The sequence below is a fragment of the Myotis yumanensis genome, unplaced genomic scaffold, assembly GCF_028538775.1.
Source record: "Myotis yumanensis isolate MYYU_CA2020_CCGP unplaced genomic scaffold, mMyoYum1.0.hap1 SCAF_8, whole genome shotgun sequence".
In the NCBI taxonomy this organism is placed as follows: Eukaryota; Metazoa; Chordata; class Mammalia; order Chiroptera; family Vespertilionidae; genus Myotis; species Myotis yumanensis.
This window is the reverse complement of record NW_027223759.1, coordinates 14,828,709-14,855,082: the sequence shown is the minus strand read 5'-3', so window position 1 is coordinate 14,855,082 and position 26,374 is coordinate 14,828,709. Positions and strand designations below refer to the sequence as shown.

The following is a 26,374-nucleotide window of genomic DNA, read 5'->3' as shown; positions in this document are numbered from 1 at the left end:
TTACTCTACCCATTAAAGCTATCATTTAGTATTGAAAGTCATATAAAGAGCTTCACAGATAAGAAAAAGCTAGAGTTCATCACCACCAAACCAGTGTTATATGAAATGTTGAAGGGTACGGTGTGGTAGGGACAACCCCAGTCAGGTTGAAACAGCCCCGGTGTGGTAGGGACAACCCCGGTCAGGTTGAAACGGCCCCGGTGTGGTAGGGACGACCCTGGTGAGGTTGAAACAGCCCCCGTGAGGTAGGGACGACCCCAGTCAGGTCGAAACGGCCCCGGTGTGGTAGGGACGACCCCGGTGAGGTTGAAACGGCCCCCGTGAGGTAGGGACGACCCTGGTCAGGTCGAAATGGCCCCGGTGTGGTAGGGACAACCCCGGTCAGGTTGAAACAGCCCCGGTGTGGTAGGGACAACCCTGGTCAGGTTGAAACGGCCCCGGTGTGGTAGGGACGACCCCGGTGAGGTTGAAACGGCCCCCGTGAGGTAGTGACGACCCTGGTCAGGTTGAAACGGCCCCGGTGTGGTAGGGACGACCCCGGTCAGGTTGAAACGGCCCCCGTGAGGTAGGGACGACCCCGGTGAGGTTGAAATGGCCCCCGTGAGGTAGGGACGACCCTGGTCAGGTCGAAACGGCCCCGGTGTGGTAGGGACAACCCCGGTCAGGTTGAAACGGCCCCGGTGTGATAGGGACGACCCCGGTGAGGTTGAAACGGCCCCCGTGAGGTAGTGACGACCCCGGTGAGGTTGAAACAGCCCCCGTGAGGTAGGGACGGCCCCGGTGAGGTTGAAACGGCCCTGGTGAGGCTCAGACGGCCCTGGCGAGGTTGAGACTACTCCAGTGAGGTTGGGACAAATAAAGGGGACCAGTATGGACTGATGAACAGGGGTAGATACAGAAGCAGAGCAACATTGAACAGAATGTTAAACTACAGTGGGAAGCCTGGGGAGGGTTGGGGGGGGGGGGGGGATTAAGAGACCAACTGAAGGACTTATATGCATGCATATAAGATTAACCAATGGACACAAGACACGGGGCGGGGGGGGGGCGGGGGGTAGGGGCCGGGGGAATGTCAAGGGGGGGGGAAAAAGGAGACATATGTAATACTCTTTGTAATACTTTAAGAAATAAAAATTATTAAAATTAAAAAAAAAAAGAAATGTTGAAGGGTATTCTTTAAGAGGAAGAGGAAGAAAAAGAAAAAGATAAAAAATATGAACAACAAAATGACAACAAATACATACCTATCAACAACTGAATCTAAAAATCAAAATAAACAAGAAGTCTAATGAACAGAATAAAATAGTGAATAAAATAGAATCAGAGGCATGGTAATGGAACAGACTGACGATTCCTCAGGAAAGGGGGGTAGGGGGCAGGAAGAGATTAAACAAAGATCTTATATGCATACTAGAGGCCCAGTGCATGAACTCGTGCACGGGTGAGGTCTGGCCGGCTGGGGGGAGGGGCTGTGAGCAGTTGGCTGGCCGGCCCCACCCCCAATCGAGGTGGTGGGGCCAATTGGAGGTGGGGCAAGCTGGGGGGAGGGGCCACAGGTGGTTGGCCAGCTGGCCCCACCCTCTGGTCGAACTCCCGGTCAAGGGGACAATTCACATATTAGGCTTTTATTATATAGGATATGCATTACCTATGAACACAGACAATAGCATAGTGAAGGCCTGGGGTGGGGCGGGGAACTAAGAGGAGGGGGGGTAATGGGGGGGACACCTGTAATTATCGCAACAATAAAGATTAAAACAGCAAAACAAAAAATAAGCATAATTAAATTCAAGTATTGTATATTAATAATCACAATGTAATTGGACTAAATACTTCAGTTAATAAACAAAGATCATCAGAAGAGATAAAAAAAGTCCACGTGTGTCTTATTTATAAAAGATCACCGCCAAACATAAGCACACTGAAAAGTTTAACCAAAGAATGTAAAAAGAGAGGGAGTTGTTTAATGGATATAAAGTATCAATTTTTGCAAGACAATTGGTTGCACAACTGTGTGAATGTGCTTAATACACATGAACTGTGTACTTAAAAATGTTTCAGATGGTAAATTTAATGTTATGTGTATTTTATAATCAAAGACATTTGTAAAGGATGGAAAAAGATATGCCAGGCAAATACCTACCAAGAGAGAAAGAAACAAATGTTCTTTATTAAGAACATTATATATGTTACTTTTAATATAATGATTTCATATTATACATTTTTTAATCCTCAACAAAGATACGTTTATTGATTTGAGAGAGAGAGAGAAACATTGATGTGAGAAACATGGACGGTTGCCTCCTGTATGCACCCCAACCAAGATTGAACCCGCAACCTGGGTATGTGCCCTGACCAGGAATTGAACCCACAACCCTTTGGTTTGTGGGAGGACACTCCAACCAAATGAGCCACACTGGCCAGGGCTATATTATATATTATTTGATATTTAAAGCAAAAGTACACTAGAGGTAAAGAGGGCTGCTTCCTACTGATAAAAGGTTTTACTTACCAGGAAATATAACATTTCTTAACTTGTATATACCGAATAACATTTTCAAAATAGATGAAGTAAAAAATTCCCCATCATAGCAAGAGATTTTAATATATAAACCTCAGACAAGAATAGGTCAAGCAGATGAAAAATCACGGACACAGAATACATGAGCAATACAATCGATAACCTAGTGGACACTGTGAAACAATGTGCTCATATGGAGAATCACATGGCTCTGAAGACCACACGGAACATTTACCAAAATTGACCACATTAGCAGCCATCAAGTCGCAACACATTCCTAAAAATCAGTACCGTGCAGACCATGTTCTTTGATAATAATCAACTGAAAAATCAATCACAAAACTTTTTTAATATTTGGAGACAAGAATGAAGCAGATATCAAACTACATGTTTTATTAGGGGGCATAGCTTTAAGGACATTATCTGCTGTGTTCAGATTGTTGGGAATTCAGGGAGCTCAGTAAATAGTAGTTCCCTTCCCAGTTGTATTTGAAAAGCTACATAAGGAGTCAGGCAGATGGAGATCAAACAATCACTTTATTATGAAAAAGGCTTTTTGGAGAACATGGCCTACGTACATGTAAATGGGCTTGCTTACTGGCTCCTCCGTGATTTTTACATACTACCAAAAACTGTAGGTAATACCCACAAGGACAGACCCTACTCCTTGAAGCTTACTGTATGATCACAGATAAACCACCATGCATGCTCTCTAGTCAGACAGATCCTAGTGAGGCCAGAGGAACAGGCTGATATGCAGTCAATATTCCCAAACTCACATATCAGTTACTCCTCCCACAGGGAGGGAAAAGCTAGTGAGTTAAAGAGATGAAAAGAGCCTTATTCTGCTACACAACCCTCCACATGGGAACAGAATGACTAATGAGGGTCTCCTAATATTAAATAAGGGGAATTTACAATCTTGGTGAGGACTGGGGTAGGAGCATGAGGACGACACAGTTTTCTTAGCATCGTTACCTCCTTCCTGGAGCTGAGCTGTGATGTTGAGTTCACATTCTACTTTAGCTTTCAGCACAAGAACAATCTGCTCTTCTGTAGTAATGGTGCCACCAGAATCCAGCTGCAGAAATGAACAAAACATAAACAGTGAAAAACATTCTCATAATCTTTTTTTAAGCCATGATACAAACTTGCACTATTTTACCTTCTAATATAATGGAAAATTAAAGGTTTGATATCAAGCTATTTGAAACAGTCCTGTATCTGAATCAAAATCCAATATCCATCAATATATAAGATTTTAAGATAATCTTACTTTTACCAGATTTGCCTAAAGAAAAAAATCCCATGCCACAATATTTTTTTCTTCACAACATTTTAATATAACTAGGTAATATGTATAATATAATTAGAAAAAATAATAAACAGATGGTAAATTTCCTAGAGTATTTTATTAATTCTCCTGCAATGTGTCAGTTATGGCACACAGAAAGACAATGGGTTCAACCAGCATGGCTCAGTGGTTGAGCATTGACCTATGAACCAGGAGGTCAGGGTTTGGTTCCCAGTCAGGGCACATGCCTGAGTTGCAGGCTAGATCCCAAGTGTAGGAGGTAGCCAATAAATGATTCTCTCTCATCATGGCAGTTTCTATCTCTCTCTCCCTTCCTCTTTGAAATCAATAAAATAATAGAAAAGACAATGGACTAGAAGACTAAATTTAGTCTACTGGAAAATTACTGTGAAATCTTGGGAAATCACTGGCTCAGAACAGAGCCTCTTATGGGATTGCAGTGGAGACATCAGCCATAGACGTTGTCACCTGAAGATTTCACTGGGACTAGAGGATCCACCTCCAAGGTGGCCCACTCACATGGTATTGGCAGGGGCCTCAGTTTCTCCATGGCTGATGGGAGGACTCCTCAGCTCCTCACCAGAGGGCTCTCTCCATACAGGTGCTTAAGTGTCTTCACAGCATGTCGACTGGCTTCCCAAAGAGCGAGTGATTCCAGAAAGAAAGCAAGGGGGAAACCACAATGCCTTGTATGATCTCTAGTCTCAGGTGTCACTCATGATCAGTCCCATCATATTCTGTTGGTTAAAAGCAAGTCACCAACTCTCACTCAAGGAGAGAGAAGTTAATCTCTAGCTCTTTAAATATATTTGTAAATATATTTTAAGCAACCACAATTTTCTGCAAGTGATCGCCTATTTTCTAAAAAAAGAATGCTGAGCACTATGTGTTCTGTAGGTTTATTAACAATAATGTGGTCCAGAGCTTTGCAGTTCAGTTTTCAGTTAGAGACTTAGAGATTCTTAAATCAAATGAGATGATGAAACTTATCAGTTTATCTAAGTGGCAAACTCCCTATAACACAACCCTTTGTAAATCTAAAATCTTTCATTTCAGTCTGCAAATACACTTATTCTCTAGAATGCTTATTTAAGGAAAGTGGAAAAACAAGCCTTTTCATGTTTTATTTACATTATGCACTGAACATTAAAAATTGAAAGATGTTTATATTATTAGCCATAGGAAGTACAATTAGAGATTATTAGTAATTATGGTTTTAAATGATACAAAATGATAGACTGGCAGGTTAAACTGAAATGAAGGATATCTATCATAAGAACTAATTTTAGTGAAAAAATGTGTATTATTCCTGAAAATTATGAGTTTATTATTTTCTAATATATCTATACTAATAAAAGGGTAATATGCTAATTAGACCAGGAGACCTTCTGGATGTCCTTCTGGACAAAGCCATAGTGGCAGGGCCAAGACAGAGGCGGTTAGGGGCGATCAGGCCAGGAGGGGAGGGAAGTTGGGGGTGATCAGGCCGGCAGGGGGGGGCAGGAAGTTGGGGGCGAGGAGGCCAGCAGGGGGGACCAGTGGGGGTGAGCAGGCCATCAGGGGGGGCAGTTGGGGGCAATCAGGCTGGCGGGGGCAGTTGGGGCTGAGTAGGTTGGCGAGGAGGGGAAGTTGGGGGCAAGAAGGCCAATGGGGGGGCAGTTGGGGGAGAGCAAGCTGACATGCAGAGTGGTTAGGGGTGATCAAGCAGGCAGGCAGGTGAGCGGTTAGGAGCCAGCAGTCCTGGCTTGCAAGAAAGATGTCTGACTGCCAGTTTAGGCCCAATCCCACAGGGATAAACTGGCAGTCAGACATCCCCTGAGGGGTCCTAGACTGGAGAGGGTGCAAGCCGGGCTGAGGGACACCCCCCCCCCCCCCCGCATGAATTTTGTGCACCAGGCCACTAGTTTATAATATAAAGGGTATCTCAATAAATAATCAGATGAATATAGTTTTGGAGATTGTTGGATATTATTCATAGCTCAGTGCCCACATTTATTTTAATAATTTGTTTTCATAAAAAAAGAAAATAATAAAAAACTAATTGTGGGGGGGTGGCATACACAACAGAATTTAACTATAAGGTTAACACAGTGCAGATTCAGAATTAGAAGTAGCCACACTAAAAGTGAGCCATAAAGTCTCACATATCATCAAAGGAGAATGAAATGAAAACAGATGAGTCATCTGAGTGAGCAGGGATGGAAAACTGACTTCTCCATTCATTCTCCAGAAAGTCAGGCAACATTCAAGTTGTTTGGGTGTTATTTCTTTCTGGCTGTATTTTCAGTTGAATAGTTATTTTCTTTGACTTAAATCCTAGAAACTATGGGGCAAGCTGTAAGCAAGTTTCAGAACTATAAATCTGATTCAGAGAAATTTGATTTAAATATCAAACATAACATTTCAAATCACTCCTTTTACCCGTTTTACTTGAACAAATACATTTTTGTTTTCTTCTATGCATATGTGGCCCTTTTACTGAGATAACCTTTTCAAGAACATAAGCATTATGGAAACTATAGCTTCTCAAGATATTTTATTCTAAAAATATGGCCAGTTTAATCTAGGCACAAATTTGGTTAGTATCCTATATAATAAAAGCCTAATATGCTAAGTGTCTGGTCGTCTGGTTGGCCATTCAACCAATCAAAGAGTAATATGCTAAGGCCACTCAACTGCTCACTATGACGTGCACTGACCACCAGGGGGCAGACGCTCTGATTGGTAGGTTAGCTTGCTGCCGAGGTCCGGCCAATTGGGACTGAGCAAAATGGCTGGACACACCCTGGAGCCCTCCCACGGTCCCTCCCCAGCTGGCCAACCTCCCATGTCCCTCCCTACCCCCAGTTGTGCACTGGTGGGGTCCCTCGGCCTGGCCTGTGCCCTCTCACAATCCAGGACCCCTCAGGGGATGTCAGAGAGCCAGTTTCTGCCCGATCCCATAAGCCAAGCCAAGAAACCCCACTGGTGCACAAATTCGTGCACCAGGCCTCTAAAATATATGTATATATATTTAGAGAGAGAAAGGAAGGGAGAGAGAGAGAGAGAGAGAGAAACATCGATGTGAGAGAGAAACATCAATCAGTTGCCTTCCACATGCACCCCTACTGGGGATCAGACCTGCAAGCTGGGCATGTGCCCTGACTGCACATGGAACCCGAGGCCTTTTGGTACAACCAACTGAACCACACCAGCCAGGACAGGATGTACTAATTCACAGTCTGTTAAATTGATCTTTAGTCATTTCAAGTGAGAGTTAAGAAAATGCTTAACATCTTTTATAATGTTTTTTCTTCCTCCTTTGTTACAGATACAAGTGCTCATCACCATAGGCATTAAAATCATAGTTTTTTTAAAACAGAACATTTTTCCTACTCAGTGTTTTATATTCAATGTTACTAAAAGCAACAATTGCATTCAAAACAAAATGGTACTTTTAGAAAAATAGATGTTAGTAATTTTTCCTGGGCAAGTGATCATTTACAATTTGAAATAAAATGTTGAATTTCAATCTACCACATACTTGATAGCTAAAAGGAGCCCTAATTTGATCATGTGTATCCTACTGAAAGTACCTAAAGTTGTCATTATAGATATTGTTAATGTCAGAGTATATGAATCCTCATAATTACAATATTCATGTTTATTCTCTTTTAAAGTCAACATTAATTCATAAATTAGATATATTTAAAAAGAAGCATTCTGGAACTTCAACTTCTGTTGTAATGGAGTAGGCATATTTCCTCTATTCCTCCCAGTAAGAACAACTAAAAACTCTGGACATCCTATATAATAAAAGGCTAATATGTAAACTGACTGAACAGTGGAATGACTGGTCGCTATGATGCACACTGACCACCAGGGGGCAGATGCTCAATGCAGGAGCTGTTCCCTGGTGGTCAGTGTGCTCCCACAGGGGGAGCGCTGCTCAGCCAGAAGCCCTGAGCCAGGTTCACAGCTGGTGAGCGCAGTGGCAGTGGCAGGAATCTCTCCCACCTCCGCAACAGCGCTAAGCATGTCCGACTAATGGCTTAGGCCCTCGGGGAGCTGACCTAAGCCATCAGTCAGACATCCCCCGAGGGCTCCCGACTATGAGAGGGTGCAGGCCGGGCTGAGGGACCCCCCCTCCCCCCCAACCCCCAGTGCACGAGTTTCATGCACCAGGCCTCTAGTTATATATAAAATGAACATAAGATGATTCCAAAAGTGGAGAACAGAAAACAGGCCAAGAACCTCAGATCCTGAAGAACAATACAGTGGAAAATTCTTTGAGTTTTCTTTTTGTCTCATGTGTTCCTGACTTGGATTTGTAGAAACTGGCAACTCTAAAACACCAACAGGCGCTGACCAAAAAAGAGTCTCATAAAAACTCTGCTCTCTATAGCAAAGAAAGAGGCAGCCTGACAAGACAGAAAACTTTTAGAGAATAATAGCTCAAACCAAACAGAAGAAAGCCACAGTCCAACCCCAATCCATGCCAGCAAAGGCTAACTAGACAAAGGTTTAAGGAGATGCTATGAGAAGGTGCCCCTACATTCTCCCCACAGTGGTTTCACAGCAAAGTAGAGAGCTGGGACTTCCACCTACATGGGTCTGTAACAAGGCTACTCACGGTCCCTCCACCTCAGGTGGCAGTGGAGACCAGGCTGGGATCCTGGACTTCCACCCCAACCTGGCAGTCTCAAGGTGTCCCTCCACCTCCCCGCTGGGGAAGTGTCAGAGAAGACCTAGAGGGGAGTCAATCCAGCAGCAATGTCCCCTCCCCCCACTTGTGGTAAAGGTAAGACCACGTGAAAACAGAACTCACACCCCCACCCATCAGTAATGAGGAGCTCCGCCCCTTGGGTGTCAACGGTAGCTGGCTGGGGCACCTAAGCTTCCACCTCCACTGAGAAGAAACAAGGTCAAATTTCTTGCACATGTATGTGAATCCACAGGCAGAGTGGGCTTCAGGAGAACAAGAGAATGTAAAATTCATGAGAGCAGAGATTTGCAGTTTTGCAGGGTTTTTTTTCAGTGTATCCTTATTCTACCACTTACTTGTCTTTGCCACACAATTAGTGATGAATAGAATAGGATGTTGGAGAGGCATAAATATGCTCATTGCCTTCTTCATAAGGTGGTTGTGAGGATTAAAGAAAATAACCCATACAGAGTGCCTAATTAAGTGCCTTTATAGTGAACATTGTATAAACGGTAACTATTACCACTGCTGGTATCACCAAGTTCATACTTTTACCACCTTCTAAATGTATTTGACCAGAATAAATTTACTGAGGCAAACAGAAAGAAAGTGCTGAACACGAGAAACCTAGGGCAGAGATCCACAGGCCTTTCCGATCCCTAGTGAGGGTCTACCATGTACACTGCACATTATAGGGAAGCAAAAGGCAGACTGGATACAGAAATAAGGAAAACGAACAGATACTGCAGGAGGGGAGATGAAAGTCAAGATCAGAGGCAAGAAACCCATCTCTGCATTATTGGCAACCTGTCTCCCTAGTGAACGCTTCTTGGAAGACAGGGCCATGTCTTAATCCCTTTAAGAGCCACACAATGAGCATCGTGCAGTCTTACTGAACTGAAAAGGAAGAGACCTGGGGGGGAGGAATTTTAATTGAGGGATACCTCCTCATGCTCACAGAAAAGACTTCTTTCGGCTTATTCTACACTGTGCCGGTTTAGCAACAAGGACTGTTGAGGATATTTATTCTATAAGTATTTGGAGACCAGCCATGGGGAAGATACTATGCACAGACAGGGTGGCAGAAGATAGATACAAAAAGAATCCAAGTCCTGGATCTGGCCCTGGGGGAGGTCAGGAGGTCAGGAGGTCCACTATGGCTCTTGGGTACTTAGTACACATTTACATTGAGTGATACAAAAAAATGCAATAGACTCACAAACAAAATGCCATTACTGATATGTTAACCATCTGGTGGAACTAGGAGTCTGCTGTATCTTTCGGATTGATTTCAAAAGGCATTTCTGAGGCTACAAGAAAGCCCCATGGGTTTACTCGAGGTTTCATCTAGTTCTTAGATGTCTCTAAGATATCTCTAAATTCAATTAATCAACATGAAAATTGTGCTTACATTTTTTGTGGGGTTTTTTGTTTACTTTTAAAACATCAATGTGAGAGAGAATATTTATTGGTTGCCTTTCATATGTGCCCTGCCCGGGCATCGAACCCCCAACCTAGGCATGTGCCCTGACCAGGAATCAAACCCACAACCAACTGAGCCGCACTGGCCGGGGCTGTGCTTAAGTTTTGCTCAAACGTGTCTACGGCCATACCACACGGAACGCGCCCAATCTCGTCTGACCTCAGAAGTGTTGCTGACATGACTACCAGAAGCTCCTGGGTGCTGTGTCTTCCAGACTTCAGTCATCTAGAAAGTAAGATGCCACATCACACGCTGAGAGGAGAAGCTGAGCCTCGGTACTTATTACAGGCATGAGTGCCTCTCTGAAGGCAGATTCTCCTGGGGGCGGGCAGAATGTGCAAGCTTAGACACCTCATGCCCACAGTCTTGGTTTAAATGCATTGTTAAACACAGACTGACTCTCAAAAAATGTCCTTACCAAACAACTGGAAAACTTTTCCTCATAGAACACAGAGCTGCCCTGATTATATAAGTAGGAAAGTGACAGGAGTATAAATTATTCTCATTTAGGAAATTTCAGGCAGTTTGCAACCTGATGTAAATGGTTTCATAAAGAAGAGGCAGAAGTCTGCCTTCTGGAACTTTCATTATACATTTAAGTCTGTTCCAATTTTGTCACAAAAATATCTGGCCAATATGTTTTTATTGCTTCATGGGTTGACACTCAACCACTGAGCCACACCAGCTGGGCTACAGTTTGTTTTTATAGTGTTTTTAAATTCAATACTCTCTTAATAAATTCAATAATCTATGAGATAAATGGCATTCTTGTCCCTAGTTTAGAATGGAGGAAATGGAGACTCAAAGAGGTGAAATAAACTGCCTAAAGTCACATTGCCATTAAAAGATTTAAAGAATAACTCAGAGAAAGAACAAAAACTAAGCAGAAAGGAAAGAAAGGAGATGATTTCTAGTAGACGACAAAACCAATGGAAGCTCAAGATAGGAAATTAAATGGAATATACTAGTAAGCATGTTAGTTGAAAATGCTCTCTTTTTCTTCACAATGAATTGAGAAACTAGAGCTTATCCTTCTCAGTGAACTGTAGAGAGATCAAGTTTAATGCCCAGGGAGGTTGCATGTTAGCAGAAGAAGAATTTGAAATCAGCTTTCTGGGTTCCCAGGCTAGTGCTCCCCCCGCACAAGAATGCCCATGGCACTGCTGGGATTCCACTCAGGCAAAAACAAGCGGTAACTTGAAAGAAAAAAAAAAACACCCACTGGCATCTGTTCACACCTGGGACTCTACGGAACTTATGTACTTGCACTCAGTATGTCATTGGCTTCTGGGAATTTCTTTTAGTTGTGCTGATGGATTTGTACTCACTTCCTCCCCTCCTACCCCCCCAAACACACACACACACTGTCTGAGAGCCACATGGGGCCTGGAGAAGGTGACTAAGTCATGTGGGCTCAGGCCAGCCAAGCCAGTGTTGTTCCTTGATAGTTATGTAGGGGAGGCAGCCATGGAGGCGGCCACTGAGACAGCCCTCCAATAAAGACCCAGCCACTTATCTGTACGGAGGGCAGTTGGCTGCCAGCCTCCAGCTGCACTGCTTTCAAGCATCTGTCTCAGTCCTACAGCCAAGTCTGTGATCCTCTACACAACCCCAGCCAATGATGGGGCACAATGGGAGTGCTGGGACCCGGCCACTTTGTCACCACCTGGGACTCCTCTGATGGCATCCTTTGTCCCACAGCTCTCCATGGGATTGGCCAAGACTTTGTCAGATTTGCATCCTGATCTGAGGCTGTCCTTATCCGATCCTGCCTCCTCACCCTTTCATCTTTCAAAGGCATTAACCTCTCCCAATAAACCTAATACCATCTCAGTTTCTTTCCAGGAGGACCCACTGACACAGTAAAGAAAATACCTCACATATTCATACAGTGGTCCTCATCACCATATGATAATCTGATTTTAAGAAATATATTTCTGGGCTCTGCAATGACACCTAATGCATGAATGGATTAGTTTTGAACTGTACACTGTGTCAAAGGCAGCATCTTTTGTAAAAAATATTTTTTTTATTGATTTAAGAGAGGAAGGGAGAGGGAGAGAGATAGAAACATCAATGATGAGGGAGACTCATTTATCAGCTGCCTCCTGCATACCTCCCACTGAGGATTGAGCCCGAAACCCGGGCATGTGCCCTGACCAGGAACCGAACCATGACCTCCTGGTTCATAGCCCAATGCTCAACCACTGAGTCATGCCGGCGGGCAAAGGCAGCATCTTTGCCAACCAAAAACAACAGAGATTTTTTTATTCTATGTTATCTATTTTGTGATGTGATTCAATGTCTATTGAATATTAAAGAATTATTCTACACAAGCTAATTCTGCTTAGATGAGTTCTCTTTATTTGTCTATCTGTCTCTTAAAATTTTGTAAAATATAGGTGTTAGTTGGGAATGAAGAAGAAACTGAAGATTAGAAAAAGTGTCCATGTGAATCACTTTAACTTTCAGATTTTGTTTAAAGTGCTTAAAACGCAATACATTATCACAAACTGTCATTTCATACAATTCCTAATCTATAAACATAAATGGAAGTCAGTTTAAAGCAATGGGTCTCAACCAGGGGCAACTTTGCCTACAAAGGAACGTTTGGCAATATCTAAAGACTCTTTTTGTGTCATAAGGGGGCAGGGACAGAGGATGCTACTGGAATCTAGTGGAAAAGGATGCTGCTCATTAACCCACAATGTATAAGATAACCCCGAAACAAAGGATTATATGGCCCAAAATGTCAATAGTGCCAAAGTTGAGAAACTTTGGTTTAAGTTATAGAACAGAACGTTTAATGTCCTGATTGTTTTCTTGAAATCTGAAATTAAAGGAAATATTCTGTCCATAATCCCTTAGTGATTTTTTGTTGTTGTACTAATCAATATCTTCCCATTTTCTTAGAAAAGGTAATCTAGAACACTAAGCAAGATCAATGGGTAGAATTGCCCCTTATATGGGGAAACAGTATTTTTAAGCATATTATTCAAATAGCTTCCAAGATAGAAATGCAGGAAATACATTACAGATCACCAGAGTTCTGTGTCACCAAATTCGTAAGTTTTTTTCCCTCTCGGTCATATTAATACTGTTGGTGAAAATTTTCAAGTTTAAGCAAACCCTACTCTTAAGCATACATTGCTAATCTTATTGTAAATATGTAACACCATATTGTTTGATTTTTTAAAAAGAGAACAAGTTTACGGAAACATCCTGGTTAGGTTATGTAAGGCCGACGTGCGTCCTTTAATTTATGTGGTTATGTACAAAAAAAAACAATTGCACTTTTAGAATAATTGATATTTAAATTGGTCATCTGAAAGCCAATACCCTAGTATTAAGTTTATGTATTATCAGTAATAAATCAACGCCTAATTCTCTCACAGTGAAAGAATTTAAGAGGGGGGGAAAAAACCCAAAAACTTGGGGTTTCATTTGATGGTCAAGATGCGCCCCCTACCGAACAGAAGGGAGAAATAACGTTGATTGAGTTTAAATTCACAGGACTCTTAAACTGCTTTTTACACGCGCATTTCTTTCCAGCTCATTTCGTCCTACCCGTGTACACCTGTACATTTCTTCCTAGCTCATCTGAAGAGCTGAGCGTAAACTCTAATTTTATTTGGCACAAGAAGAATGTGCGGCTGAAACGTGCGCTGCACATTTGAGAGGCTGCACCGTTCTGAAAGACAACCCAGAAAATCTCTAAACGATATTTGCAGTACGAAATGACAACTACCACTTGTTTCTTAACATTAACCACTGAGCTTGACTTAACAGGAAATTTTTTTCCTATCTCGTCTCTTTGCTTTGATAATACGTGATTCTGTATCCTGGAGAGCAGTCATCTTTCCAGGCAGTGCTCACAATCGATCATAGAAGTTTAAGTTCTCAAAAGTGACAGCAAATGGCCAGCAGACAAAAAATAATTTGGATTAATTCAACGGGGACGGAGGAGACTACGCGTAAGGAAAGTTCCTTCACTCCCGGCCTCGCTCTCCTGACCCAGGACCCCACTGCTCCTTACACCCCCCTACTTCGCAGATGCCCAGATGATGCCGGTCTGGCTGCGCCCACCCCAGGACGCCACTCACCTAAAGCATGTATCTTCGCATCTTCACTAAATGCATGTGCGTGTGCATGTGCGTGTGCATGAGTGTGCGCGTGTGTGTGCATGTGTGTCTGTGTGTGTGTCAGCATGAGCCCCTTGAGTCTCGCTCTGGGTCGCCCCGAGTCCAGCCGGGGCTCGGGAAGCAGGTGCTGCGGGTCCCTGGCTCTTACCTGGGCTCCAGCGAGGAGACCACCGCCGAGCAGCAGGCACCCCAAGAGGTGGCGCGACGCCCCGGGTCCGGCCATGCCAGGACCAGCCGAGCCAGACGCGGGCCGCTCTGCCCGGCGGCCGGGGAGAGCTCCGCGCTCGCAACTATGCGGGCGCGGGTCCAACTCGTGGCCGGGAGCGCAGCGCGGCTGGGGTGGCCGGTCCGGGGCCGGTCCGGGGCCACCTGCCGGGGCCGCCCGGGCCGGGCTGCGACGCCCGCGTCTCGGGTCAGGTCCGTCCTGCCGCGCGGCGGCTCGCGGCTCGGTCTGGTCCTCCCGGGCGAGCGGATCGCGTCCCCGCCTCCACTCTCGCCCCAGGTGGAGAGGGGAGGCCCCAGGTGGGAAGGGGCAGCCTCCGCGCCCCCTGCTGGAGCGGCGGGGAGGCGTTCGCGCTCCTCCCAGGCACTGCGTCCCGCCGCCCAGAGCACCAGAGGGCGAGGGATTCAGAGCGCAGCGGCCACCCGCAGCTCTCACCACCCCTGTTACCCTCCACTCTGTCCTGGTCCCAACGCCCCGTCCCTAGGGGCGCCCTAGGCCCCTCCCTGGGGAGTGGTCCCTACTGTCGAGGCGTGCGCTGATCACCAGCCAGCGGAGGCTGGTTCAAGGTTTCCGAGGCCGCTCTGTGTTCAACAGTCAATACAGCCCTCTAAAGTTCTCTGATTGCTTTTCTCCCAACTAATAATAGTGTGTGTGTGTGTGTGTGTGTGTGTGTGTGTGTGTGTGTGTGTGAAAGAGAGAGAGAGAGAGAGAGAGAGAGAGAGAGAGAGAGAGATTGATTCTACGCCACCAGAAATCTGAGTCAAAATTCTTTGTCTTGTTTTGTGAGTTTTGGATCCAGGCATTAAAGAAAGACAACTAATATTCTTTATCAGTTTGTGTGTGTGTAAACACCTTCGTTTTGGGCAATGTCTGTTCCTCTTTTTCTTGGAGGCATAATCACCAAGATGCCAGAGACCTTGCTTTACAGACATTTGCGCTGAAGCATGCCGGGTCTCCCAGGACCTGATACAGTTAGGAAGGCGTGATTCCCGTGGGTGAAGCACAATAGTCCCTCATCTCCTCCTGACAATGAGGATCTGAGATCTGTCCCGCGGGCTTTCACTGGTCTGTCAAAGTGAAAACAAGGTTTGCTTTTAAAACGTCTATATTATGAATGGCTGGCTGGCTCTAAGGCACTAGGAAGGGGTGGCTTTTGCTTCTATTTCTATATGTCTGAAAATGCCCAGCCCTATCTCTATTTTAATCGCGTTCTTTGTATTATGTATTATACCATCTCATATGCTTTTTGAAAGTCGCAAGATACAAATTATACAGCATACACTCATAGGCACACACCTGCAAAATTACCAAGTAAAGTTCACTTTCCACTTATTCTACTAAAGATTTTAGGTGGGGTTTTTTTGGAGGGGAGGGGTGCTCTTATTCAAAATAGAGCTCTCTGTAGGTCATCTCCCAGCCAGCCAAGGCCAATCCTGGAGACTGGCTTTCTTGGGAATGTGCAGGATTTGAGCAACCCAGGCCTGCCTAGTTGACCCTTTCCCGCACGCATGCTAATGACCAGACTTGCTGGTAAACTCGCTAATGGTATTTAGTAGGGTTGGAAAGATAATGGGGAGGCCATTATCTGTAAAGTGTTGTTAGGAGGATGTATCTTGACTATGTACATTGTCTATTGTAAATAAACAGAATTTTCAGATTTATGGGTTATGGTTTGCTACAAAATGACGGCTGGTCATGCAAACAGTCAATCAGTGTGGTATGAGGAAGCATTGTTCCATAGTCAAAGTTACTCCCTTGGTCTGAACAATGTATCTGCAGGCATTGCTGAGAAAGAAACTTGTCTGTTAAACCTAGAACCAAAGCTCATCCTACTGCATGAGACTAGGGCCATGTTAGGAAGCTATGCTGAGTGGTCTCTTTTCTTCCTCAAGAAAAGATGGCTTGTGCAGCCAGTATAGCTCAGCGGTTGAGCATCGACTCAGAAACCAAGAGGCCACCAGTTCGATTCCTGGTCAGATCGCATGCCCAAGTTGTGGGCTCAATCCCCAGAGGGGGGGCGTGCAGGAGCCAGCCAATCGATGATGTTTCTCTCTCATCGATGTTTCTATCTCTCTATCCCTCTCTCTTCCTCTCTCTCTAAAAAAGGAAAAACATATTTTAAAAGGAAGAAAGAAAAGATGGCTTCATCTGTGCCTGGTGTTTTCCTGATCTTTGAATCATCCGTCAAATTTAGTGCTGGTCAAGAGCTAGAGTTCAAGAGAGTTTAATTTGTTAATTAAAGGATGTAGGTCTATCAGACGACTCTACTTTTGCCTTCAGACTCAAATTGTTCCAGGCATGTATCAAATGGCACAAAATCAAAATAGCAATAAATTCACTGGTAATATAACAACTTTGGGGAAGAGAGAAGACTCTTTAAATATTTTTAACGGAACAGTCTGATTACATTCCCCAACCATATCTATACACCCCGTATATAAACTCTAAAATGACTCTCTAAATAATGATAGAATGTCCCTAAGGAATTTTTTCATTCTGAACATGAGTGCGATTGTCTTTCTTCTCCCTTTTTACAGGTTCTCCTCTAAGAACACCCATTTAACTCATTCAGTAAATCATGATGGTACTTGGAAATGGCTAGAATATTGATCATGGCTTCTACAAACAATAGACACGTCCAACCAACAATTACTATAAACCCACAGTGAGCTTGTTGGTCTAATTTTTGCATGCGACCTGTGTTTGACTGATAAGGACATCTGGCATCAGAGCCTTAAAGATAAAACCAAGGAGGGCTAAGTGTGACTCTATATTAAAAATTAAGAAACATCACTGTTTCCTTTAGGATGATGAAAATGTATCTGTTCTAGGACTTAGAATACTTCATTCTGAGAGAAAAAGAAACTAAATTTTTTTTTTTTTTTTTTTACTAAATGTGTAGGGTAGTAAACTCAGTTTTTTTCCCATGATTTCTGTGGCTTAAAGAATATTAAGAATCAAAAAGCGAAAAAAGTAATTTTTTATTCTTTGATTTTATTTTTAGGCTGATGAATCACATGTATTATTATTAATTATTGGATAATAAACATTTACTTTCAATAAATATCTTCTGCTATGTGGTATTTGGAGACCAAATATATAAGTATCCTCTCAAAGACAGAGCCAAAAACAATTTGTTCATCTTTTAAACAAATATTTATCGAACACTTACTATGTGCCAGATGCCTTTCTAGGTTGTAGCAATGTAGTAGTAAATATAACTCTCTCTTCAAGGATCTTACTAGTTTGCTCATTGACGGTTTGCAATGAAATATCAATGTCTGGCACACTATATTAGAGGGAATAAAAGGTCATGACTTCCCCTCCTGGGTCACATACAGCTTAGACTTGAAGGGAAAGTGCTAATCCAGAGTCTACACAATGACAAAATCCTGCAAGCTAACATGAGCTAAATTCCTTTTATAGGTTAGAAATTAAAAGATGCGTTTAATTATCAGTCCTCCAGTGCTTCTGTTCTATTTTGGCATTTATGAGAGTTAATAAAGTTCCTAGGTTTCTGCATACATAACTGGCAGTAATCTACAATTGATTGAATTAATTAAGTAAAACAATTGTCAAGAGCTAAAAATAATAAGAGAGAATTTTAATGAAACAGTGCGTAATGCTGTAGAGCTGTGCCAAGGAGTGCAGGCTATCGATTTGAAGATTTGCCCCCTAATCAAGTATGTGTGTGCATGTGTACTCAAACACACTTGCGTTCAATGTATTATTCTGTAAAGTGTGGCATATATCTAATGTTCAAAGTAATGGAAAATAAATTATTAGAAATTTAGTCTTTTCCAATACCTTGAATGTGTAATACTATTTAATGCTTAAATTCAGAGATAATGGCAGCATCTTCACATTCTAAACACCCTATGATTATTAATCAGAGTCTCTGGATTGTTAGAAGAAGGGGGCAAAGATGTTATGCTAAAGTTACTTAAAATTCAACACATTCATGCAATCTATACTAATAAAAGGGTAATATGCTAGTTAGACCGGGAGACCTCTGGGAGACCTTCTAGATGTCCTTCCGAACAAAGCCATGGTGGTGGGGCCGAGGCAGAGGCGGTTAGGGGCTATCAGGCCAGGAGGGGAGGGCAGTTGGGGGTGAGAAGGCCAGCGGTGGTGGGGGGGGGGGGGGTGGTGGCAGTTGGGGATGAGCAGGCCGACAGGCAGAGTGGTTAGGGGTGATCAGGCAGGCAGGCAGGTGAGCGGTTAGGAGCCAGCAGTCTCGGATTGTGAGAGGGATGTCCCAGATTGAAGAGGGTGTAGGCCGGGCTGAGGGACACCCCCCCCACACACACACACCGTGCATGAATTTCATGCACCGGGCCACTGGTCTATAATAATAAAAGCATAATATGCTAATTAGACTGGACAGCTGAACGACCTTCCAGACGTCATTCCGGATGTCCTTCCAGACATCCTTCTGGATGAAGCTGCTGCAGCAGGGGCTGAGGCAGAGACGGTTAGGGGTGATCAGGCAGGCATGCGAGCAGTTAGGGGCATCAGGCAGGCAGAGTGATTAGGGGCAATCAGGCAAGCAGGCGAGTGGTTAGGAGCCAGTGGTCCCGGATTGTGAGAGGTATGTCCGATTGCTGATTTAGGCTCGATGCGGGATCGGGACCTAAATCGGCAGTCAGACATCCCCTGAGGGGTCCCGGATTGTGAGAGGGTGCAGGCTTGGCTGAAGGACACCCCCCCCCCCCCGGCACAAATTCGTGCACAGGGCCTCTAGTATTTAAATATTTCATTGCTTTCTTATGTAAGTTCTATGAGTCTCAGTCTACAGGTTATTTGCTACTTTCATCCACGAGTGCTTACTGGGTATCAGACCCTATGTTGATATTTTCTCCCATGGTGTAGATGCCAGCTGAAAGTTGTGCTTGAAGATCCTAGGGGTAGAATTATAACATTAGGAAAACAGAGTTCAGGGATATGGACAGTGCTTTGTTATGTCTCATATCCTAATAGTTTGGACATGGTCTTTAACAGTTTTCTTTCTAAAGTTGTGTTTATTTCACCACTTCTACTTTGCCTTATAATATGATTCTTATCTAAATGTGTATTCCAGAGCAATTCCTATTACTTGGTATTTCAAATGACACAAAATTTTTTTGTAGTGAAAGTTTATTTAGAAAGTTACAGAGGTAGAAGAAGTGAGCAGTGAAAGAAGTGAGCCAGCTGGGCTTCATGGGCTCAGGAAACAATTTAAAGAGGTAAAAGACGGGCCCTTGGAGCTTAGGAGAGACAAGAAGATCCAAGCAGGCATGCTCTAGAGGAGGAGTGAGCACTGCTCAAATTACACAATTTTTAAGGCTGCATTTTATGCAAAGATAGAGAATTTTAGAAGTCACAATATCTATGTTCCAACACGGTAAATAAATACGTAGGAAGAATCTATATATATAAAAGCCAAGCAACCAGAACAACCAGTCGCTATGACGCGCACTGCGATGGCCAACCAGCCCAATCGGGGTCCTGACCGTGCCCTCCGCCCCCAAACCTCCCATGGCCCCTCCTCCCCACTGGCCCAGCCCCAATCAGCCCCACCCATGCACAAATTCCTGCACCAGGCCTCTAGCAGGGAGATAAATACAGGTCATCCCAAGTCTTAATGAAATGGGACTCACAAGTGGGCACAACAGAGGAAAGAAATCTCATGGTGGTGTTGAAGGAGAGCATGTCATGTCACCCAAGGCAGGATCTTCCCGAAACAATGGGTGGAATTATAGCTTCAATTGTGTTGGGACCAATGTAATTAGAAGATGATCTTAAGCTGTTGCAAGTTCATTCATGACTCCATTTGGACCGACTTTGAGAGGGAGAGCCCTGCACCCAAAAAGCCAGGTTCTGCCATCTGCCAGGATTATCTGTGATCCTGAAATATTATTTAACCCTTGAGCACCAGTTTCCTGCTCTTTGTAAAACAAAATCGTGAAGAGGGTTACCTATATCAGAGGATTGCTGCAATGATGTAATCAGTGGTTGGGACATGTGTGGTCACTGCCCTTCAGAGAATAACCAATAAAAAGATTACAATATTGAGACATCCTGTAGGTATCTATAATAATAAAAGCGTAGTATACTAATTAGACCGGACAGCCAGATGACCTTCCAGATGAAGCCAGGGCTTCGAGGGCAGAGCCCCTTGCACAAATTTCATGCATCGGGCATCTAATAGCAGAATAATAGAATAAAGAAGCAAAATCACCCTAAAGTTATTTTGCCTTAGTCATTCACATTGTGAAAAGTGATCATCACTTTGCAAGTGATAATTGCAAAGAACAGAGCCACACTTTTAAAGAGGGAAGTGTAAATTCTAGTTTAACTAAGTGGCTCTTCATTTCTGAAGCCCCAGGGATTTTTTTTTTTAAAGGAATCAAAGCAGCAAAATGAGGAGCTTCAGCAATTGGGTAGGTGGGGACAAGAGTACTGTATGCTGGAAACTTTGAGGAGGGTGTGCCATTTGTGAGTACAGTGTTATGGCAGGAACTACCTGTTGGAATGATGTGATAAGATGTGATGTGATGTGATGTGACATGGATACCAAAATATGAAGTTGATAAAACAGGGCTGTTTACTTAGGATTTAGCACTACCATGTTCTAGCTGTATAAATCTAAATACCCCAGAATCTCCCTGGAATTTATCTGAAAAATAAAAATATATATTCTTGCTATTTCAGAGAATGCATTTTGGAAAATAAAATTTGATATTGCATATAAAACTGTTTTTATAATAATGTAAAGTGCTATCACTGCAAACACAAGGTTATAGGATGTTCATGATGATAACAGTGCAAATAACAATCCAGATCTCAAAAACAGAGAGCATTTAGTCAAATTGCTATTTCTCTGTATATGAAAGTTCAAGAATTGAAAAGTTAAAAAAAGAAACTTTTAAAAGAGAACACAAGACTACAAATTGCCACTTAAAAATAAAATTCTGCCAATTATTAATACATTCTTATATGGAGAATATAAATTCCTGAGATTTTGTACCTTACCTGTTATGGGATGAAAGCTTGTGCCTCCCCACCCCTCCCCCCCCCCCAGCCCCCCAAAAAATTCACATGTCAAAGCCCTAACCCCAGTGTAATGTTATTTGGAGGTAAAGCCTTTGATAGATGATTAGGTCATGAGGACGGAAGACCCCCCCTCCCCCCCAATGATGATGGGATTAGTCCTTAGGAGACACAAGAGCTTCTCTCTCATGACAATACAGCAAGGTGCCATCTGCAACCAGGAAGAGGACCTTCACCAGGACCCGATGCTGATACCTTGATCTTAGACTTGCCAGCCTCCAGAACTGTGCGAAATTAATGTCTTTCGTGTAAGCCAACCTGTCTATATTTTGTTATAGTGGCCTGAACTATGACTTACCCAAATACATTATGCTTATTAGCAGGTTCTCTGTCTTTGTGTCTGTATCCCTTCATCTGTATTAACTTGTTTATGCCTCACAATTCAATAATGCATTGCTATAGAGTCCAGATGTATATGAAATATAGATGCAATTATATAGCTGTACTGTGTCTGTCAATACTATTATCCACAGCCATTTGTATCTCTTGATAACAACACAATGTGAGATATATCTACGCATAGCAGTGCGAGCTATGGGAGCATGACTCATCAGAGCTTAAACTATGATGTTCAGAAGATGAGGATGATGAACATAGTCTATGTCTGACCTTCTCTGGCATAAGGTAATCGGACACCTTCTTGTGCCAGATATATGGAACAAATTAAAGATTTGATGATGCCAATGTTTCTCAAACTTGCTGTATCTGAAGAGAGTGGGGATCCGTAATCCAGCTGCTTAAAATGATTACTCACAGAATTTCGGTGAAGGTGAATGGCCAGAGGTATTCATCTGGGTCAGGGTAGGGTGGGCAGTTTCTTCATATGAGTTTAGGTGGGTAGAGCTACTTTGTTTCAAGAAGTTTTTCCTCAGCTTGGCTCTGTTAACCTAGTAGTTATTAATTAGGGCAGTAAGTTATCTGTCAAACTTGTTTGTTGTTTTTTAATTTTTGTCTAGGTCTTCATAGGTCTTTTAATACCAAGATGGGAGAAGCCACATCAAGGATTCCATTTCAAGTCCAGAACCCTGCAGATAAATTTGACTTAGGAGACTGATTGGTATATTGTGGTTGAAAGTAAGAGAATGAACCACTGGCAGGAAGGCTTCAGCCAAGGAGAGAATTACGCCGTTTCCTTGACTTACGTCGCTCGGACCCTCTCGTCCTCATTGCTCATCGCGCTTCCCTCCAGATGGCGAGAGCTTCATGCGGCAAAGCCTAGGAGTGCAAATGCTGGGTCAAAGCATAAGAACATTTTTTGAGTTTCTATTTATGTGCATCAATTGCCAAAACAGGTGTTTGATTTGCAATCTATCCATAAAATTTATGTAACAATTTTTAAAGTATTGAGAGGCAAATTATATCTCCTTATTTTAATTTGCATGTCTTTAAATGTTAGTAAGGAAGCTTTTTATGTATTTATTAACCATTTTACTGCTTGTTTTTTAAATGGCCTGTTCATCTCCTTTAATCAATAGGCCATTTTAAAAAATAATCATAGCATAAGTACAATTAAATGAAAGGCCACCGTTTCTTAGAACAGATTGTTTCCCTGTATTTTTTTAAAGAAGGGTACTAAACAAAAATGTTAACATTATCAGGTAGTGATTTAACTTGGAGAATCACAAATTTCTCTATTCAACATTTTAAAGCACAAGGCTTCTATTTCTGTCCTAAGAAGGGAGTGGTGAATGAGAAGCTGAGGCAAAGATGATGGCAACTCCAGAGTCCAGCTCAGGCTGCTGTACTCCCCAAGGGTGCTCTGGCCAGGGGGAGTGTGTATCAGTGTACAGGGTCACAACTCTCTGGTGGTACCTCAAAGCATATTTTTGCAAATTGAATTAAAATTTCTCTCCCTGGTTATGCTACTGTCTGTTCTAATTTGTTGCAATTAACAGGGCTTCCAAGTAGAAGAAATTGGATTTTTAAGTCATGGAATAGAGAACTACCTTTTACTTGGACCAACAAGCATATGAAAATATCCTCTACATCGTCAGTCAACAGAGAAGTTCAAATCAAAACCATGAGGAATTACCTCACACCCGTGAGGATGGCTACCATTAAATAAATAAATAAATAGTCCAGGTTGGAGAGGATGTAGAGAAATTGGAACCTTTCTGCTCTGTTGGTGGAATTGTAAAATAGTGCAACTATTATGGAAAACAGTATGGAGTTTTCTCAAAACGTTAAAAAAATGGAACCACCATATGATCCACCAATCCCACTTAACAAATTTCAAAAATGATCTTAAAGACTTATTTCCACTCTCACATTCATATCAGCATTGTTCCTGACAGCCAAGAGGTAGAGGCAACCCGAATGTCCACTGATGATGAATTTTAAAATGTTGTGCATCCCTACAACAAAGTGTCGTTCAACCTTAAAAAGGGAAGGAAATGTCACATGAGTGAACCTTGAGGACATCACCTTGAGTGCCAGAAGCTCATCACAAAAAGGCAAATACTTATAATGAAGATTCTAACGTAGTCACATTCATGGAAGCAGAAGGTGGGATGGTGGTTACAGGGGGAGGGCGGGGGCGAGGGGTGAAAAGAGTTGTTTAACGGAACAGTTAGTGTTGCAAGACAAGACAGTACTGGAGATGTGAATATATTTGACACTACTGAACTGTACACTTAAAAATGGTGAAGATGAATAATTTTGTTATTTTTTTAACCATAATTTTTTAAAATTAGGTTTAAAAAACTTACTTTCATTAAGCATTACTCCAGAAATTTAATAAGAAATTAATTTCCGACACAAGAGACTTCTAGGGGAGTAAGGACAGAAAACTAACTGGGTGCTTGGTACCTACGCCTGTGCCTTTTCCTTCACTACAAGGAAAAGCAGGCAGGCGCTGCCCCCCCCCCCCCCCTCTCCCCCAATGCCCTGGGGAAGAGGAGCCGCCTCCAGCCCAGTGGCTCTCACTTGCCAGGTGAGTCCAGGCACCCTAAGATGGGCAGCGGTGCCCACAGCTGCAGGCTGCACCACACGTGGATCCACTTTAGGTAAACTCTGAACACGCGGAACAAAATAAGGCAAAATCAGGGTTCATGGCAGAAAAGGCTGGTGGAAGGGACCCACAAACTCAAGACCCCCTTTCTGAGATGTAAGGAGAAGGGTCATTTATTAGTGAGAGATTTAAATTCTCAGAAAACGAAGGGGGAGAGAATGAACAGACGGGTCAGGGGCCAGGAGTCAGGCCTGCATGGCCAAATCCCAGCTTTCTTTCTTAATTTTCTCAAGCAGGTTCAAAACTAAGCGAAGTCAATTCTCAGTTTATTGTGAGTCTTCTTTATTTACAGAATAAGTCTTTAAAAGGTCAAGGCAGTTTTATTTCTTAAATAACATGTCAATCATATAAAACAACTGGAACCAAAGTAGAGAAATATATACAATATAACACATTAGGTATTTTCAGTATTGTTCATTGAATTTTCATACTAAGTTAAAAGAGGCTATTATGATTTACAATATCATTTCTCTAGTTAAAATTAAACCTGTCCAAAGACAGAATGTACATTTTTTATAAAACCAGCATAGAAGCATTAAGAAAAATGCTCATGATTGTAATTTTAATTTTTCTATAATACACTGCACCCGTGTTACAAAAACAAACAAAAAAAGGCATTGCACTAGATGCTTTGAATACTGCATAAGTCAGTATGTTAACACTTGAGGAGTAATGAATGGCCGATTTCTTTCAATGACAGGCTCATTCACAATAGCTTCCACTCAATTAACTTAGCAGACTTTCTACAGATAGACTCCTTTCCGTGGCAGTTATAACAAGCCCACTGCTAGTGGGTAAAATGCCAAGGAGAAACTGATGCCACAAAAACCAACACAACCCTATTATTTACACTCTCCAATAAAAGCTAAAGTTAGAAAGCCACACTCTGCTGGATCAAGGAAAAAAATTATAAGCAGGGCATTTTATAGGAAATTTTTAGTATCTAAAAATTTAAAATATTCAATAAACTGTAAAAGAACTTGCAATAGCTTATTCCCCTCATTTTTCTTAGGCTTGGGTAAGAAAAAAGTAAATACTTTTTCATTTTCAATATAGTTTTGATGGCATCAAAAGACTTCAAATTTATAAATAAGATTTTTAATGCAACATGTTTAGTTTTCTTGTGCTACTATCAATTATTTCCAGGATTCATATTTAATTCTAAGGAAGAAAATATTAAGATTTCTTCCATAGTCTTAACTTTTCAGCATTATTATTCTCTAGACCCTGAAAGCGAATTCAAGGAAGGTAAAGTCAACCAGTGGTTAGCACTGAGCAGCACAACAGTTCAAACACCTTAAATATTGGGTGGCCTACACAGGAGCAGCAACAAATTAAAGTTTATATTTCCCCTTCATTAAGACAGTTTTAAAAGGATAGCAAGTATTGCTTCAGATTATATTGGAACTTTTTTAGCCAAAAAATTAGCTAAGAGGCAGCAGTGTACTTTTTAAAAAATAGTTCTTAAAGTCGTGGACAAGGAAAACATAATCAGCAAGACACATAATTACTGTCAGGAGCTGTTCCAGTGGCGGATCCAAGGTACACATGTGGTACTGAGACCAAAACAAAGAAAAACCATCATCACAGGAGTTCATGACTGGGAGTGCAGGAAATGGACAGGACAAATAACCCACAGCATCCTGAGAGAAAAAACTCACAGAGAAGTCAAAACAGTGACTGCATTCCAAACGGGATGTAAAATCCATTGCTCCTGGACAGGCAAGTTGATGTTCCCCTAGGTGTCACTCCTGTACCTACTATACTAGTCTTTGATATGTAAACTAACATCACCAGTGTTTGTATGTTTTCAAAAGGCAAGGCACACCACGTGTTGTTGTTTTAAATGCTTATCAGCAGATCAGTCATAAGTCCTTGGTCAACTTGTTTCTAGTTCAAAACAA

General features: G+C 42.5%; 1 protein-coding gene across 1 annotated transcript in view; it reads right to left on the bottom strand.

Moving 5' to 3' along the window:
- PTH2R (parathyroid hormone 2 receptor) overlaps window positions 1–14,374 on the bottom strand; it is a 50,885-nt gene extending 36,511 nt beyond the window's left edge. Inside the window, exons 1-2 of the mRNA XM_070423298.1 lie at window positions 14,294–14,374; window positions 3,500–3,602 (exon numbers count right to left, since the gene is read on the bottom strand). Of these exons, the coding sequence (XP_070279399.1) occupies window positions 3,500–3,602; window positions 14,294–14,368 (178 nt within the window). The 5' untranslated portion in view covers window positions 14,369–14,374. The remainder of the gene's footprint in view (window positions 1–3,499; window positions 3,603–14,293) is intronic.
- Window positions 14,375–26,374: the final 12,000 nt, after the last annotated feature.